Genomic DNA, 19,344 nt, shown 5'->3' with positions numbered 1-19,344 from the left:
GGAAAACTATATTCCTCCCCGTCCTTTCTTTTCTTTGGTTTTGCACCCCTCTTCTTATTACTTAGCTTTTCCCTAGAACTCAAGTGTCCAGCGACTGGTCTCTGAATGCACCTAACCTCTGATGCAAGCTAAGTTGTCACCTCTGCTTCCCAACTCACTTTGTTCACTTCCTTATCGGCGTGCAGACTAATATAAAAATTGACTTTTTGTTATGGGTACATGTTAAGCAGAGGCTGGATGGTCATCTGTCATGGCTGCTTTAGCTGAGATTCCTGCATTTTAGGGGGTTGGACTAGAAAACCCTTGAGGTCCTTCCAACTCAACAATGCTATGATTCTATGACAGTAAGAGTGCTATGGTAGGAATTCTTCACAAATTTTTAAAATTTGAAAGCATGATTTCCAGGTAATGTTGTCTTGTTTCTTCTGCTTCAGTCGTAGGGCAGTGGATGAAGATGAACAGGCTGTTGAGGAGCACCAAATTACACCCCTTATATGGATGTCTGGACTGAAGGGTTTGACTGAGATTGAAGCAGCTAATCTTGTTGTGGAGGAGGCTAAAACTCTCTTAAAGGAGGACTTGGCTGCTTTGGGAGTGCAGTGGAACCCCAATGCCTCTCTCTTATCAGATTCCTCTTCCACATTTTCCGTAACAGGACAAGTTGAGGAAGAGGAAAAACATAGACTGTGTGGGAAACAGATATCAAGAAATAGCCAAAGTATAATTTCATCAGACAAAAGTATCAGTTCTCAATCTGATAGTGCAAAATGGGTTAGACAAAAAAACAAGAGGTCGTTAGATGCTAGTTTAGTAAATGGCAGACTTGAAGGGACTCTGGTAGATGAAACTAAGGGAGAGACAAGAAATGATGACGTATGCTGTAGTGCAAGCAAACGGCTAAATCTGAGAAAAGATGGGGAAAGTATGAGAGATAGCTCTGTGAAGCAAAAGTTGGATTCCATGATAAGTACTGAACGGAGGACAAAGCCAGGCTTGAAAGCTACTTCAAAAAAACATCATGTTGCAGCTAGATTTAAGAAAAAGACTGGAATTAATTTAAATCAAAGTAGGGAACAGAGCACAGTTGCAAAATGGAGTAGGCCTTGGAGTCAAGAATCAAGTTTCAACAATCATTTTCCGTCCTCCAGCGACAGCTGTGAGTCAAACCAGAAACATCACCAAACTGTAACTAAATGGTCATTAGGCTACCAGGAAGGAATTGACAAAATATCCCTACAGGCAAATGAAATATACCAAGATAGTGGGAAAACTGTGCACAAATTGCTTATAGAACCTATACATGCTAGTGAATCCAAATATGAATTAACACTGAATAATCACATTAAAACACCCGCTTTGAATTCAGTAGAGGGAGATGCAGCTCCTGTTAAAGATAAAATGGAAATGCAAGATGTTATGGACGATCGGGTGATATCTGATAAGAAATTGACTCTGATAAGAAATTGCAGCAAATTGGAGCTCAGTAAAAACGGTGCTAGAAGCATAACTACAGAAAATAAAAAGGACAGAGGTAGAAATGTTTTTAATGAAGCAGCAAGTGGCGCTATCACCACAACAGGAAATCAGCAAACAGCAGAGAGTTCTCGAAAAGCAGACAAAAATGACCCTGGAAGATTCAACCCCACCCTGGAAAATGCAAGTACAGTTATGGGTCAAGTGCATAATCACCCTGATAATGTTCTGAAGCCTTCTGAATGCATCAAAAGCTGTTCTCCTGATCTGTATTTTGTCTTCAAAGAATTTGAAGAAAGCTTCCAGTTAGATACGCAAACTGAGAGGATATTGCAACAGGAGGTGGCAGCTACAGCAGCTGATAAACAAAAAGACTTAGTAGCAGATTCAGCACTGAAAATAAAGTGTGCTGGTACTTCAGAAACTAATGCTGCATCTATAATGGATAAGCTAGCTTGCAGAAAAGCAGAACCGTTACCTGTTAAAAAAAACGATGTAGCAGGAAACACAGCTTCATTGCATTGTAAAGCAAAAGGCACTCACAAAAAGCCTATGAAATACCCGGAAATACCATTTTGCCTTGAAAGAAACAGTTTTTCTGTTATGGACTCCCAGTTAGAAAGCTTCTTACGAGACTATCGGACTCCAAATCTGGCAGAAGAGCAGGAAACTATTGTTCTTTCAAAGGCTTCCTTTGCTCCTAATCAGTACCCACCTGCTGTCGATGCAAATGCCAAGTGCTGTCCCTTGCCTGAAATAAATTTGAATAGCAGTGATAGTTTGTTGTTTGATGAAGACTTTAACCACATTCACGACCCTCAGGATGTTCACATTGGTGAAGCTGTTGCCATGGGAGAACTTCCACTGCAGCAAATTATCCCTGCTCCTTCTAAATCCACTTTAGAAGATGATCTTCCAGGCAAACAGAATGTGGGGTCAGACAACAGTGTCTCAAATACCACTATAAACCAGCAGCAACTGGCAGAGTATCATGAGGATGATTCTCTAATGTTCTCAGATGCTGATTCTTTCCACATAGCAGAAATGAGAGATGGTGAGTCCGTGCCTTGTTTTCACAGAAACGTGCTCAACAAGCTGAGAAATCTGAAAGAGGCAGATGATGATGTCAGACCTGAGATTACTGGAAAAGATGCAAATGCTAACCAAGTGGGAAACTGTGATTCTTTGTTTGATTTAAGTCCAGGAATGAAAGAAGTCTTAGATGAATGGCCAAGCCCCACTGGAAATAAACCTGAAATGGATACAAGAAGCAATTTGAGAGTAGTGCTGTCTGAGAAAAATCAAGATTCTGCCCTAGCCTGTGGTCAGTGCAAATTTCGCAAAGATTTTAAGAGCAACTGCATAATTAAAGGGATGGATGATCAGAGTAAGACCTGTGGCTCTTTACTAATCAACAGAAAAGGAAGTTCCATTTCTTGGACAGATGGGAACAAGGAACCTCTTTCTCCAGCAAAGTTCATGGAGCCTCCTTCACAGGAACAATGCTTTGTGACACATGCCGAAGCCAGAAATATGAACCCCACAGACAAAGCTCCTTGTCTTCAGCTCCTGCAGAACGCTGCACTTGATTCACACCTGCAAAGAAAACCAGAAAATGGCAGACATACTGAGTTTCCATCTGAGGATGACTCTATTATAATTGAAGGTTTTTCATTGCAGTTATCTCAAGATCTACCATCCTGCAGTGCAGAAAATTTTGCTATAATTGATGTAGCGAATGATAAGGCTCTTTTCCAAACCTTCATTAAAGAATGGAGCACGAAAAAGAGATTTGCTATCTCGGTGGCTTGTGAAAGAGCAAAAGGCCCCCTTTCCCACAGATCAGCTATTGGTGCCAAGTTCAAGCAAGGTGAGTTTGCCCCCCTGTGCTCCTTCCATTATTTTAGAAATGTATATTCTAGACATTTTACTCTGGATTTAGTAAAGTGGCAAGTGGTCCTATATCTGAAAGATAATCTACAAATAGATCTGAATCTAGGAAGGAAACAGAGTTTATATTCTAATGTTCATACAGTGGTACCAAGTAGGAAGAAGGCATATGCCTAGTTTCAGTAGCAAAATATCACTTGAAGATATCAAAGACGACCAAGACGGATTCTTCACTGGTTAATGAGAAATTGCATATAATGTTTCCTCTCCACAGTTTCTTACGCCATTTAGTGACAAAGGTTCAACTATCACGGTTCATGGATTTATAGGTTATAGAAAGCACTGAGTTTGTTACATTGAAATCGAATAATACAATACAGTATACAGTCGTACCTTGGTTTTTGAACAGCTTAGTTCTTGAACGTTTTGACTCCCGAACGCCGCAAACCTGGATATGACTGTTCCAGTTTTCAAACTATTTTTGGAAGCCAAACATCTGACGGGGCTTCCGATTGGCTTCAGAAGCTTCCTGCAGCCAATCCATAGCTGCACTTTGGTTTCCAATATTTTGGAAGTTGAACGGATTTCCAGAACAGATTCCATTCGACTTCCAAGGTCCAACTATATATATACCTGTCATTTAACATGTGGCCCAAAGAACCATGACTGTTGCACTGACTTCAAGCTCCACATTTCTGCTGGGAATGGCTAGCAGCAGTGGCGTAGCGTGGGTTGTCAGCACCCGGGGCAAGGCAAGTAATTTGCGCCCCCTAACTCATGGGTTTTAGCACTCGAGTGCGAGCGCGCCCCTCCCCCCAAGATGCTGTGCCCGGCCACCCTGCACCCCCACGCTACGCCACTGCTTCAGGCCCCGCAATAAAACATTTGAGGGGGCCAGTCCCCCAGTTGATGGGCATTGCCAATGTGGTAAACAATGTAGGGCGGGGCTTACCTGCCTCCCCCCCCAAATATCATACTGTATTCACGTTGGCACCCCTGATGAACTCAGCGGGGCTAACTTCGGCCCCGCAAGCCTTTGCACCTCCGCGTCTCCTTTCCGCTCTATATGTAAGAGAGTGAAGGTCAGGCTGGCAGCGCGAATAAGGGCCCCGCTGCTGAAGGCCTCGCCCGCCATGACCTCCTGGTCCACAGGCAGGGCAAGAAAGTGCCTTTTCCTTGGGGGGGGGGGGAGTCTTAAATTTCAAACCATTATTATTATTATTATTATTATGAATATCAAATGTGTGTGGTTTCTCCACCGACGACTCGCCACGTGCGAGGAGGAAGGTGGACTCCCTTCACCTCCCCGTCTCCTTAAGGGAAAGGGAAAACGATGTGAGGAAAAGCGACGCGGGACAGCGAGCGAGGTTCTCCTCAGAGCCTTTTCCCGCCGCCCCCTCGCAAGACAGCCCTGAAACCGAGCGCAGAGTGAGGGGCGGGGCCCCCGGCGGAGTCTCGCTGCCCCCCAACGCCTCTCGAGGGGGCATGAGGGGCGCCATGTCAAGGGCGCCCGCGGGCGCAACGGCGGCTCCTGTCAGGGCACGAGGCGGGCGGGGGTCCCTCGCGCAGCGGCAGCCGCCGCCGGCTGGCCCCGCCTCACCCGGCGCCTCTCCCCCACTCACCCCGTCCGCCCACCCATATCCCGCTCAGGAGGGGCCGGTGGGCTGCCAAGCGCCTCACTGCAGCAGCACCAGAGAGGGAAAGAAGTCCGCCTCCTGCCGCCGCCGCCTCTTCATCCCCAGCAGCAACTTCCTTGCCCAGCTCCCCGCCGCCGCTTCCTTCTTTCCCTGCTTTGCAGTAGCAGCAGCCGCCGCCGCTCCTCCTCTCCTCCCGGGGACGATGCTCTGGCTCCTCAGCGGCAGCTCCCGAGCCGTGTCCCCGCGGCACCTCCGCTCCCCCGGGCTCCCCTTCGCCGCCTGGCTCCTGCTGCACCACCTGGGGGCAGCGCCCATGGCTGGGGCTTCCTCCTTCCCGAGACATGCGGCTCTGCTACAGCCTGCGCTGTAGCGACTCCGGAGGCGGCGAGTGCGCCCCCCCAGATGTTGCGCCCGGTGCGGCCGGCACCCCCTGCACCCCCCACGCTACGCCACTGGCTAGCAGGGAGCTTGAAGTCAGTGCCTATCAGCTGATCAATAACGACTACAAGTCTTCCTTGACAGTGCAGCATTTGGAACACACTTCAAGGCTCCCAGTTGGCAGCCTTGTTTCCACAAGCCCTCACATGACACCACAGATGAGGCCAGGTGTGGGGCAGGTGGGTTTGGGAGAAACTGCCCTGCAAGCTACATTGGGACCCTAATTAGGTCTGCAGGTTCCCCTACCGCTATCATAAAGATAATTTTAAAAGCAGGAATGGAAAGTATGCTTTGCACACAATTTGCAGGAACTTCAGGGGGTCTAACAGATTTTAATTTTTGTGTGTTCATAGGGAACGTGCACCAGGAAATTCAATATGAAGGTGATGGATTTCCTGTTACAGCCTGTGAAGACCTGCTGGTAGTTGGATTAGCTGTGTGTTGGGGTGGAAAGGATGCTTATTACATTTCATTGCAAGAGAAATCTCAAGAACAGACTGGTAAGGAAGTGTTTTCTAATGGAATGCACTTTAGAGAAGCCTACGCATAGCATCTCGCTGCCTTCCCAAATCCATCTTAACGAAATTATAAAGTATCGTTTAATCCGTAAGAGTGGCAGTTATGGTTTATCTGGACAGAGAACAATCACAGAATACTGACGAAAGGTGCAGCTTTTCCGAGGGACAGCAGAGCTTGGATTGCTTGGGGGTAAAAAATCTCACATAGGATTCCAGCATGAAAAGATGGAACTGAGTTTGGGAGGCAGCCTTGTGTAAGGTCCAAGCTGACGGCTGGGAGTTCAGATCCATGGGAAGAAGTAGGATACTTCTGAGAAAAGACCAAACGGCACAGGTGGGAATGGTAGAGAACTGGGGAAAGATGGAAGAATAAGGCGTGAGCTTTGAAGCCTATGAATAAGGATGGTGGTGCTGTGCTCTTGATGCGAATGGCAGGTATAATGGGAGCTGGAGACTGCGAGTAAGAGAGCCAAGAGGCAAGGATGATTTTTATACTGCCCTGAATACAAGGAAAAACAATGTATGTATAGGCATACACTCTTCCCCCCTCTTTCCCCCCATGGGTCCTTGTTGTAATACTTAAATAAGATGGTTTCTCTGTTGTTTTAGAAATCAGTGCCAGTTTGGAACCACCTCCCCTGGATCAGAACTTGGCCGCAGCAGAGAGGTTGCAGCATCTTCAGTTACACCTGCAGGATTCCAAGAGAGCGTTTTCGCTTGCTGTGTATGATTTCATTCAGCACTACAAGATCCTCCTGAAGGCCTGTGGCATCTCTCTGGCAGGATGCTATGAGGACCCAAAGGTTTTATAGCTAACCCTTTTTCTATCTTCTCAATCAATCAATCTTTATTATGGTCCAGAGACCCAACAAATTGTTACAAAGCAATGCACAATTCAGACAGCCTACCTCTATCTGTAAAGCGGGAGTGAGGTTTAAAATCAATGTTTAAATCCCCCAGCAATTGCCAGAAATAGAACTTATAAGTTCCTATCTTTGGGGAGGGGCGCACATGCATATACCCAAATCTTGTTGCATTCTTGTGGGGGACGGAGAACGCATTTTGAGTTAAGTGTGCTTTGCACTTCCCTCATTCTAGGTGGCGTGCTGGCTGTTGGATCCTGAGTCCAAAGAGCGCTCCCTTCACAACATGGTCACCAATTTCCTTCCTCAGGAACTGTTCTTGCTGGAGAAACTTGGAGCAGGCCAAGGGTGTCAGAGTCTGGGGCTCAGCGCCAGCGCAGATCATTCTGGACGATACAGAGCAGCTGTGGAGTCTGTTCTTGTCTTTCATATTATGGAGCATCTCAATACTCTGTTGCATAAAGATAACTTGCAAGGTGAGAAGGCTAAGAGCTTACCCCATGGGTGATTTTACTCAGAGTAGAGCTATTAATATTAATGCACCTAACTTAGCCATGTTCATTAATGTCAATTCACTTAGTTAAATACCACCCTATGAATTAAGTTTAAAGTACGCTAGTCTCCAGTTGAATTTCAGACGCACGTTAGAAAATCTAAAAACCTTATATGCTGTAGTGTGAAATTGTTTGTATTTTGCTATGATTAAACATGTTTGGAAAGTGACAGAATATCGGTACTTTTTACTAATGACAAACAGATTTTCACACGTGACAATGAACTCTCTCCCCCCCCCCGCCCCCCATTTTTCTTTTTGCAACACAGTCCTTTTATGTAATTGTGATGCGCTGAACCTTGGGCACAAGGAGTGTGACTTTGGCAATATAAACAATGAATGATTATGATTCAATAGGTACATTTTCATAGACTTTTAGAATTGTAGAGTTGGAAGGGACCACAAAGGCCATCTAGTCCAACCCCCTTCAATGCAGGAATCTTTTCCCAGGGTGGAGCTCAAACCCATGACTCTGAGATTAAGAGTCTCCTGCTCTACTGACATTTTGTTTGTTGCCAGTATGAAACCTTCTCAGGCGTGATAGGCCTCTAACTCTAGCTGTCTTGCTTTCAATTCCTTGACCCACAAATTCTTATTCACTCTGCACTCTGCAGATACTCCTTGGGCAACCTATTATTAAGAGCTACTGAGAATGTTAGTGGGATGGAGTGGAGGGGTAACTGGTGCAAACACCATCATCTTTTATTATTATTATTATTATTATTATTAATTCAAGTAATTCTCTTCCGTCATTGTGTGTTTTGTGACACTGAACGAATGTTGTCTTTTGCCTCATTTGGCATTGTGTGCCACAGATACTTTTCGTAAAGTGGAGATGCCAAATCAATATTGCCTGGCCTTGCTGGAGCTCAACGGTATCGGATTTAGCACAGTTGAGTGTGAGACGCAGAAACATGTCATGGAAGCGAAACTTAACGAGATTGAGAATCGGATATATCAGCTGGCAGGTCACAGTTTCTCCTTGACCTGTCCTGATGACATTGCTGAGGTATTGAACACATGGCCCCTTTCAACAGAGTGAGCCCTGTCCTTATTGTGATCAGTGGGAGAAAACTGATAAACAAATCCACCAGTGAAATTTAGAGTGGGATAAAGTTGCCGTCCTTCAGTTGGCCAGAGTGCCGGTTCCTTCTGATGAGAGGCTGTTCTCAACACATCGTGGGTGGAATTCAGTGTTTTGCTAAGGCAATAATTGCATCATTGCAAGCATTCCTGGAATGATATTCCATCTCTCCGCGCCCAGCCTCGTTGTCCTGTTCCAGGGATTCTCCTGATCTCCCTATGTCAATTGGGGGGGGGGGGGGAATGTGCTGAGGGAAGAGGGTGGAGGGAAAGCCCCGTTGCACTAGTAGGACTTATTCATCTGAGTCCAGAGAGAGACCAGAGGGACACACAGACTCTAAACGTCCAATAAAAAATTAAATCAGCAGCTGCCATTATTTGCGTCATTTTAGGTAAAGCGTTCTTAATATTTTCTGCAGAAAATGAAGGGTCAGATTCTGTTTAATTCTCATTCTTACTTAATTAACTTCTTCTTAATTACCTCACTATTATTATTAATTGAATTTATATACTGCCCTATACCCAAAGGTCTCAGGGCAGTTCACAGAACAAAATCAGAATATAAAACCACAAAATACATAATCAAAATAAAAACAACAACCCAATACCCCCTCAAACCCCCACATGTTAAAAGGGCATAGGATGTCAATCAAATAAACCAAAGGCCTGGCTAAAAAGGAACGTTTTTGCCTGTTGCCTAAAGGTGTTTGGTTACAAAGTTGGTTTTTTAAAAATCCAGTATTGTTAAAATGGGAGTTTGTGGCCTCGCAGAGGTTGCCGGCTACTGGATTTGCTACAATCTCAGTTAATTGTAGCATAAGAAGGAGGCATGGGAAGGAGAAGTTGTCTAAGCCCCAAGAAAATGGCAAGATTCCATTGACTGAATTTATTACCTCTTTCAGGTGCTGTTTTTGGAGCAGAAGTTGCCATTCAATGGAGAATCAAAAGTGCAAAGGGGCAAGAAAACATTAGGTTACACTGGAAGGAAAATAGCAAATGGAAAAATTGCCAAATTAGGCAAGCAATTCAGTACAACCAAGGTATATTGTTTGTGTGCAACCCCTGGAGAAGCAGCCTTTCTAGCCTATGTGTGATTGTGGGAAGCTGCTCATTCATAAAAACCCACTGGTGGAATTACAGTGGTACTTCGGGTTAAGAACTTAATTCGTTCTGGCTGTAACTGTTCTTAACCTGAAGCACCACTTTAGCTAATGGGGCCTCCTGCTGCTGCTGCGCCGCCAGAGCACGATTTCTGTTCTCATCCTGAAGCAAAGTTCTTAACCCGAAGTAATATTTCTGCGTTAGCGGAGGCTGTAACCTGAAGCGTATGTAACCCGAGGTACCACTGTATGTTTCACAATTGCTAGTTTTGCATAAGTGATGTCCACACAAAAATCAAGTTGCCTACTTCAATTTCAGCATATTACCGTTGTGTTACCTGACTCAGTATTATCAATTCCATGCATTACTTAAAGGCCTCAGATGTTTTCGCCCGTGAGCTGTACTAACTGCAGCTCACCATAGCAACCATGCCTAACTGGTCTTCATAGAATCCTAGAATTGTAGAGTTGGAAGGGACCGCGAAGGCCACCTAGCCCAACCCCAATCTGCTTGATCCTTTAAAAAATGTTTACTGAGCCAATGGCTATGACACATTATTGTGGCAGCGAATTCCATTCAACATGGCACTAAGGTAATTGTTCAGCCAGGAAAAGCATTTTTGGCTTCCTGCCTTGGAATGAGAAGACAAGTTTGCTTAGGGCTTTCTGTAAGGCTTAAGGGGGAAAGTTCCAAGAAGAGAAAAGGCAGTAAACCATAAGAGAGAGGGGCTGCTTGATCTTCCCCATCATCTCCCAACTCTTTTCTCCAAGCATCACAATGGCTCTGCTTTGTCATCTTCTGTCCCGTCTACGGTGGAGTCAAAGCAGGAAAGAAAGGAGGTCCTTGGTACAGGACTCCCGGTACCATGCTAGCCTGGCTGTCCCCTCGTATAGCCCATAATATTTTTCAGTGCTCCCAGTGTTACAAAGAATCAGTGTGAAAGACAGCTAACTGACTTGTGCCACGGTTAATTTCCATAGGATGTTCTGGAGAAACTGAAGGCCTTGCACCCCTTGCCAGGCCTGATTTTAGAATGGAGGAAGATCACCAATGCCATGACCAAAGTGGTGTTTCCACTGCAGAGGGAGAAGCGTTTAAACCCTGTGCTGGGCATGGAACGGATCTATCCTGTTTCTCAGACTCACAGCGCTACAGGTAGCAGGTGCTTTTTACATCGGAAGGTATCTCCTTGGCGGTTTATCAACGTATGACTGAAAAAGAACCAGGAAGGCTAGCGCATGGTCCAAAGGAATCATGGAAGCTTTGCGGTTTTTGTCTGATGGCACTTGTTGTGGGAAAGATCACTCGTTGATTGAGTGTCCCTAGAGCAGGAATGTGGAACTGGTTCAAGCTGCGGGAGCACATCCAGAAGTGGCCCAACCTCCACAAGCTATTTCGGCAGCTTGGAAGGACTGCCCACCTGCCAAATCCACAAAGTTCAAGCCCCAGAAGCATGCAGAGGTTTCTTCCCCATCTTTGCACAGTGGTGCTTCATGTTAATATTGGAGACCAGATACCTCTGTGCCTGATGTCAGGTAGCTAACGGGCATGTGTGGTTTATTCAGATGGCCTTGTGGGCCAAATTCAGAGGGCTGGTGAACCTATTTGGGTCTGCAGACTGGAGCTTCCCCACCATTGTCCTGTGGTTACATTTTTTTTTAAATTACTGAAATGCCCACCTGCTACTTTGAGGCCTCCTTGCCCGACTGCTGAACTCACTCTGCTCTTAACTAAGCCTCTTTTTCTGAGCTGACCAACCTACTAGCTAGATCTGTATTGTGTGGAACTGTATATTAGTGCAGTTTTCTTTTTACCCTTTCTCCAAAATTTCCTTGTTTACTGTAGCCCCTGAAGCTTGCTGTCTTGGGTAAAATTGAAAGCTCAGTTTCTACAGGCTTACCGAGGATGTAGCCCCTGAGCTATATAGGATTTAGCTCCTTGAACACAGTGCCCTTGCTGTGCCCTTGTTGGTCAGATCTGATGCTTAAAAAATGATTGAAATGAGTGTTACTTATCCCCCAGTCACTTGGCTGCTTAACCTGCCAGTTTGCTTGATGCTTTGTCACCTCAGCTCTCTGTAACTCATGGAGTGAGCTTTTTAAATTTGCATCATATGTATTCCATATAAACACTAGAATTTTGAAATGTACTAATTGAGCACCATCTTTTAAAGAGTACTTTGTTCTGCAAAACTGGAAGCCTGTTGGTCAAGTCTGTTTTTGCAGTTCAGCATTTAGTGCTTTAGCTTTAGCTTCAGTATTCCTTCAGATGTCTGCTGTACTGCAACATACTGCCTGTCTTTTCACCTTTGCACCACGTTTGCTTTTAGGCCGTATAAGCTTCAGGGAACCAAATATACAGAATGTGCCAAAAGACTTTGAAATTGAAATGCCAACCATGGTTGAAGAGAGTCCACCTTCCCAGAAGGAACACAATGGACTCAGGTTACTCAGAAGCAGGTAAAGTTTTCTCATCTATTTTTTTTTATATCAGCTGTCAGATTTTTTCTGATACATTCCTGAAAAGACCAGAATGTATCAAAGTTAGGGTGCCTTTTTTCCACCATGAAACTGAAGGTGGTTTGCAATGAGTTCCCAGAACGTCTTCCATCAAAGCATTAATCACACTGGCTTGACATTAGCAAGGTGGCTGCATCTCGTCCCCTTTGAACATGTCTTGGCTCTATAGTTAATACAGGAGCTGCTGGCAGGAAACATAAGGAATAATCTGTAAACTGATGTGGTTGTGGAGTTTGCTTAACTGCCTGCATTTGCACATTGCCACACTTGCATTTATAAACAAAAAATGACAAATTTTGGTGCATTGTTTTGTTCTTTTCCATAGTATATTATTTTATTTATTAAATTTGTATACCACCCTTCATCCGATGATCACTGGGTGCTTTACAGCATAAAAATACAAAATGAAAACACAAAATAAGTAACAAAAACAAACCAATACCACCCCCCCCAAATACATTTAAAAATCTGTTGATTTGTCAAATCAGCTATTGGCCAGGTTACAGAGGAGCATTTTCGCCTGGCGCCAATAGACATGTAATGAAAGTGCCAGGGGAGCCTCCCTGGAGGGAACATTCCTCAGAAAAGGCCTGTTCTCATGTTGCCCCCCTCCAGAACTCTCGTAGAAGGGGCACACAAATAAGGTTGCATGGCTACAGCATCTAATTATTCAAAAACCTGATCTTTAGGAAAATATACAGGAGTTCAGGAAAAGCCAACTGGATTGAGGCTTGTACAAGTACTCTCTAAAACGAAGGCCATCAAGGTAGATATTTTCCCACTTAGAATCGCTGTGATATGTACACCTTGCAAAGTGTCACCAAAACCTCACGTCCTGAAACTGCAGGATGTACATGAAATTCATGTGCCTACTGCCAAGGCCAGAGATGGCACATCACAATAAGTACATAAGTACTGTAACATCTTATTGGAACCCTATTGGGAATGAAAAGAAGTTTGTGTGTGTGGAGTGTTGTATAAAAATGAAGATGAGAAAAAACTTTGAAGTATCTGAATAGATGCATTTTTAAATGATTATTTGCTTGGCTCTAAATGTCCAACCTTACAAGCCAGACCTATCAAGCGACAAAACCCACCCTCTAGAAATTACTGCTTGACTAGCCTATTGCAAGCAAACCAGAGTAACAGTCAGCCATAAATAATGAAGTTATTTTGTGTTTACTGCTACAGATATTAGATTTAACTCTGCTGTTTGGTTTAACATTTTGTGTCTTACAGAAGTCAATTAGATGCCAGTTATTTAATTTTATTTTACAGATGGAGAAAGCATTCTGTGCTATCACATGGACAAAGGAGTCTTGCTGAACCAAGTGGGGGGAAAGTACCATTTTCTGTTAGCATGAGGCATGCCTTTGTGCCATTTCCAGGTAACACCTTGAGAATTGCCTCATTATAGAGCTAAAAAGTAGAAGAGGGATATACAGCAGTTATATTGTGCTGACACAATGAGCCTATTCAGACCCAATGGCAACCAAGGTTTGATGTTACATGAACAAGCCTGAGAAAACTTGGCAGCATCATGTACTGCTGCCTCTTCTTATGTGTCACTCCCCGTCACTGTTTGAAGGAAATCAGAGTTTATCAGCTTTTTCTGAAATGGGCAAACTATGGCTTGTACTTTTCATCTAACCAAGATCGCCAACCAGAGCTTATTGTCATGGTTTGCATGGGGTTGTCATATTTCAAAAAGTAAAAACCAGGACACCCCAAAAGTTGTTGATTGACCTGCCTAAGATCCAGGACAAAGCGCTGCCTTACAGAAATTCCCCCTGGACGTCAACTCCACCTTTGCAATCCTGGTAATGTCTGGGAAAATCCAGATGTATGGCGGCCCTAGGGTTGCAGGCAAAAACACACCATAGTTTGCACATTCAGATGAAGTGGCATGGTATTGTGGCGACTAGGCTCCTTAGTCATGTTTTGGCATTGCATCTGAAGAAGCTCAATGTTTTCAAAGATAGTATGCCAAATGGTTCTTTACAGACCTAACAAGAAACCATGGTTTCCTGCTTTGTGAATGAGTTGGGCTGACCTTGGGCTCATGCACTCGCCCTTCCTTTCTCATATTTCACAGGTGCGAGGAATAAATCAGGAGCATTTGCTTCCATTTTCAAACAAATCAGAATCCCATGTTTGTGGATTGCTTGAATGAACAATAATTTCAAAGAAGGAACCTGTTTTACTACCTGAAATAAATGTCCACTTTAGGAATTATTCTGTTTATTGGCTGCAGGAGGCTTGATCTTGGCAGCTGATTATTCCCAGCTTGAGTTGAGGATCCTGGCTCATTTGTGCTGTGACAAGCGGCTTCTCCAGGTCTTAAATGATGGTTCTGATGTTTTCAAAAGCATTGCGGCCGAGTGGAAGATGATTGACTCTGAAGCAGTGGGGGATGATTTAAGGCAACAAGCCAAGCAGGTAACTTACGGAAGCATCCAGCATTCTTGGAACATTTTCATATAATTGAATGATAGTGGGTTTTGAAATAAGTTGTACAGGCTGAGGGATGGATTCAACTAAATAGAAATGAGCAAACTCTGGCATATTGAATGTTTGAAATTTGTGTCCTTTGTTGCTTTGTAAAAATTGTGCTTTATTCTAATAAACAAACCTCATTTATAAGTAATCAAACAGTTTTTCGCGCACTTTAGTCCCCTTGGTTGTAGAGTGTACTCTAGAATTAAAATTAAAATTGCATTATTTTTCTAGATTTGTTATGGAATAATATATGGAATAGGAGCGAAATCTTTAGGAGAGCAGATGGGTGTTGAGGAAAAAGATGCCTCCTGCTACATTGACTCCTTCAAATCAAGATACTCAGGTAAAGATTGCTAGCATCTGATTGTCCTGGGTTTTTGGCATAATTATCTGATTAATAATACCAAGCATATAGTGAGTTGTGTAAATCTCTTTGCCTATGTTTTTTGTAACCTTTTTGGTGTGGGTTTAAAAGGGAGTTCAAGATACTGAGCCAAGAACTTACCTTACATAAACTCTTGAGAGTTGTGGCAACTTGGAGTTCTGTGTATTATCCAAAATGCAAAATGAAACACTATGAATGTACATGTACATGGTACATACAGTGGTCTGTTGGCTGCAGAATTGGATAGCAGAAGAAAATAAAACACTGGCGTGTGACTGAACAAAGTTTTGGGGTCATTGAATCCCCTTGATGGAGTGAGCTCTTGTTGCTCTGTCCCAGCTCCTGCCAACCTAGCAGTTCAAAAGCACACCAGTGCAAGTTGATAAATAGGTACCACTGTGGCAGGAAGGTAAATGGTGTTTCTGTGCGCTCTAGCTTCTGTCACGGTGTTCCATTGCGCCAGAAGCGGTTTAGTCCTGCTGGCTGAATGACCTGGAAAGCTGTCTGTGGACAAACGCCGGCTCCCTCGGCCTGAAAGCGAGATGAGCGCCACAACCCTTTGCCTTTGCCTGGATTAATTGTCCAGGGCTCCTTTACTGCATGTATGCTGCCTTAAACTTCATGATGGAAGGAAGACGGGATAGAAATGCAATAAACAAAACAGCAAAGAAGGCTGTACATCCACTGTTGATTTGCACGTTTCCACAATCTTGCAGCTGAAATGTAAAATACAACAACAAAATAAATTGGGAAGAGTTTCCTTGTATCTTCTTTTCCTTTCTTAAGCTGATGGGATAGGGAAGTTCTGAACATGTTGACTCCAAGCATGGAAGCGTCCGTATGAAATGTCAGCATATACACAGAATTAACTAGAGCAGCTGCTGTTGAATATTTTGGATTGAACTGGAAGTTGCACAACGCTGTTTCTTTCTTTTAAATAGGTATTCAGAAATTCCTGAGAGAAACAGTCCAGAAGTGCAGCAGAGATGGGTTTGTGCAGACAATCATGGGGCGGCGTAGGTACCTGCCAGCAATTAAGGACTCAAATCCTTACAGAAAGGCTCAGGTATGCAAAGAAGTGGTTTTTTTCAGCTGCTAAAATCTAGCTGAGCAGGGAGATCCATTGAGCTAGCTGAGTTTTACTCCCCCCCCCCCAGTGATATTGACTTTGGTAATATATTACTGTGCCCATTCAATCTAAGATGAGCCAGCTTAAATTTAGTTTGCACACGTCTTGTGCATGTTGGATCTCCTTTTTGCTGGAGGAGCTTTCAGGGACCAAGGTGCCCTCAACTGTCTTACCGAAACTGCAAGCAATACCAGAAGAATATAGCAGTTTTCCATAGCTGCTCCTAACATTTCCTTCTAAAACTTCAGAATCCACTGCCCTGTTTTCAACTAGTTGTGCATTGCAACTGAGCAGGGATTGGAGAGACTGTGCAAAGCTGAAGGTTACTTTTGGGATTCTTGCTTTCTGCAAGGCTTTCGTTCTCTCCCTGCTTCTCCCACTCACTCAGGCTTGAGATGTGGAAGGAAGACTAGACAGCTGCAATTTCCTCAAAATTTCTGTCCCTTCTATTCCTCCTTTTAGGGGTTCAGGCTGTCCACTTCAGAAACTCTGCACTGAAAAGATTTGTTGTTGTTGGGGAGGGGAAGTTGGCTTCTTCTTCTAAGTCATCTTGTAACTTTAGGCAGAGAGGCAAGCTGTGAATACTGTCGTCCAGGGCTCTGCAGCGGATATTGTCAAAACAGCCACAGTGAATATTCAGGCTCAGCTGGAATCTTTCCCTTCAGCAGTAAAATCTTATGCACACTTGGAGAGCTCATTCCAAAAAAGACAAACGGGTATGTTTTCTCCCGAGGCTTTGTATCTGGTAGCAAATGTTCCCAATCTAAAAATGTTACTGGGTGGGGGATAGTGTTCTCTTCCGAGAGCCGCCTCCTCTGTATGAAACAGCTGGATTTGGGCTGCATGTATGCCAGTAGAATTATTTCAAATGGTGGGTCACTATTCCCAGGTCACCATGATTTCCCTGTGCTCATTTACATTTTCCTGATCCCTTGAGCAAGGCTTTGAGGACTTTGAAGAAATCGAGGTATGAGGAACTCGTGGGTTAGCCCCTACTTTTTCCTTTCTCCTCCTGTGATGAGGCTGCATTTTAATATTTGAATATTTTGATCTTGTTTTTAAGTTGTATTCATTCAACTTGTTTTTATTATTGCTTGTTAGCCACCCTGAGCCCGGCCTTGGCTGGGAAAGGCGGGGTATAAATGAAAATTATTATTATTATTATTACTTCATCAGATAAAAGACTCTAATGCTCACGTGGCCTGTTGTATTAGAGGTGATGGCATTAGCCAAGAAAAATGGATTTTCCTTAAATTACAGCAGCAAGGGCACTCATTCATGATTTATTTCATATATGATTCTATGCAAGGGACAGCATAAACTTTGAAAACAGCTTTCTAACGGTAGAAAGTGCCGTAGGTAAAACAAGTAGAATTTTACATTTTATTTTTATCTAGCATTGTGGGGAAAAACAAAGAAATACACTTTGCAGAACAGTCATTTATTTAGGGGCTGCAATAATGTTTGATACCTGCAAGAGTGAATATTTTGAAATGGGTAATACTTTTTCATCATGTTCAAATATACTTGAAAACTGCAGTAAAATGATAACCAAATGACCCCTGAAAAGCTTCATGATATATATGATAGATGTTGGAAATGTAGCAACTTTATCCATATAGTGGCTGTGTAACAAAGCAAACGACTTTTGGTTTCAAAATACAGAAAATAATGAAACTAAAATTAAATCTGGATGCTGCTTTATTCTTGTTAATTAATGCAAGTACCTGTACAATAATAAGAACTAATATTCTATATGATTGTTGCAGTCTAAGAATATATTTATTTTCGCCACCCATCTGCCTGGGTTGCTTTATGCTAGTCGTTGGAAAAAAGACTCAAATCCCACTTGGAATGGGAACAAAAAATGTACAATACACAGTTATGGCCAAATTTACAAGCTATTTTAAGACTGAAAGGTGGAGGCAGAATTAAACAGAATCAATTGAACACTGGCATTACAAACACATGGTTTTCCCAGATGCAAAGATATTTGATACAAAATATAACAAATTATGAATAATATACTTTCCGTTTTTCTTAATTTTTAGAAACATTCTTATATAAAACTAAATTTGATTTAAAAACCTAGAAGAGGAATGAGATATTATCCAATACCGGAACAGAAATACTAAAGAAATAGAAATGCCAGAGCAATAAAGGAGTAAAGCCATCACAATTAAATATTTTTCTTCAAATTCTTTTTTATTCAGTTTTACACTATACATTTGAATTCAAACATCAGTCATACCCATCAACATTTAGGGTTCCCTGAATCCTTAGACTTCCCTCCCCTCCTCCATGGTTTCCAATATCAAGCTATTTCTACTACATCGTATATTTTATCTCTCTCTCTTAAAACAATCAATTTTTACCTTAGTTTTTAGTACATCAACAAGCGTCACTCAAATCCTGCCCAAGTTTTTAGTTGTTTACAGGCCATAACAATTATATAGCAATACAGAACAAATACAAATAATGTCTTGTGGTACTTGTGAATTTGTATAGCTCTTACCATAAGCATGATTTAAGTCATTGTTTAGGTTTCCTTCTGCCTAGGAAAACCAGAGAGGATGGAAAAGAAGAAGATGGTACATTCCGTACCTGGAGGTTTCTTCATCCTCCAGCTGCATGATGAGCTTCTCTATGAGGTTGCAGAAGACAGCCTGATTCAGGTAGGAGGAATTGGTTTTACTGAAAACTGGGGAGTGCATCCCTCTAATAGAATGTGGCTGGTGTGTTTGTTCACAGGGTGGATAAAAATCAACGATTTTTAAAAAAATCAAAATATATTTTTTCCATTTAAATCAGATTTTTTAAAATAAAACATTTTGGAGGAAAAATCTTTCTAAAGATAGTTTTCTATTTCAATTACATTATAGTCCAAAGGCTATTCATCGGGAAATAAGAATTTGTTGTAAGCCTTTCATGTGTGCTAAAACTCAGTTAATTGTTTAACCACATCAGGTAACAAACATGGATACATATGCTATAATGTTACTGTTTTAGTTAAATAATTGGTTATTAAGGAAATGATTATTTGTCTCCTTCTAATAAAGTACAGCAGAAAAGTTTTCCTAACATAAACAGTTAACTTATTAAACCTCACAATAATTTCATAATTACCTATTTCTAATAGTATAACCAAATCAGTAATTTTTGATGTAACTGTAAAAACTACTCTGAAAATTAATTATTCCAAAAATGAAACCTTCCTCTGGTTGTAAATATTAAGATGATACCAGCAAGAATGACT

At 42.7% G+C, this 19,344-nt stretch overlaps 2 protein-coding genes across 2 annotated transcripts in view; one reads left to right on the top strand and one right to left on the bottom strand.

Annotated features, from left to right (window-relative positions):
- Positions 1–19,344, top strand: part of POLQ (DNA polymerase theta) — a 40,266-nt gene that overhangs the window by 19,506 nt on the left and 1,416 nt on the right. The window contains exons 16-29 of the mRNA XM_083718126.1: positions 435–3,343; positions 5,792–5,938; positions 6,566–6,759; positions 7,055–7,295; positions 8,188–8,381; positions 9,358–9,495; positions 10,537–10,711; positions 11,886–12,015; positions 13,354–13,463; positions 14,330–14,514; positions 14,806–14,917; positions 15,901–16,025; positions 16,651–16,804; positions 18,648–18,763. Of these exons, the coding sequence (XP_083574252.1) occupies positions 435–3,343; positions 5,792–5,938; positions 6,566–6,759; positions 7,055–7,295; positions 8,188–8,381; positions 9,358–9,495; positions 10,537–10,711; positions 11,886–12,015; positions 13,354–13,463; positions 14,330–14,514; positions 14,806–14,917; positions 15,901–16,025; positions 16,651–16,804; positions 18,648–18,763 (4,930 nt within the window). The remainder of the gene's footprint in view (positions 1–434; positions 3,344–5,791; positions 5,939–6,565; positions 6,760–7,054; positions 7,296–8,187; positions 8,382–9,357; positions 9,496–10,536; positions 10,712–11,885; positions 12,016–13,353; positions 13,464–14,329; positions 14,515–14,805; positions 14,918–15,900; positions 16,026–16,650; positions 16,805–18,647; positions 18,764–19,344) is intronic.
- Positions 18,275–19,344, bottom strand: part of STXBP5L (syntaxin binding protein 5L) — a 79,426-nt gene continuing 78,356 nt past the window's right edge. The window contains exon 28 of the transcript XR_014559320.1: positions 18,275–18,820. The gene's annotated coding sequence lies outside the window, so the exon portion shown is untranslated. The remainder of the gene's footprint in view (positions 18,821–19,344) is intronic.

Source organism: Podarcis gaigeae (assembly GCF_964106915.1).
Source record: "Podarcis gaigeae genome assembly, chromosome: 17".
Classification (NCBI taxonomy): Eukaryota; Metazoa; Chordata; class Lepidosauria; order Squamata; family Lacertidae; genus Podarcis; species Podarcis gaigeae.
This window is presented reverse-complemented; position numbering and strand designations above follow the sequence as displayed.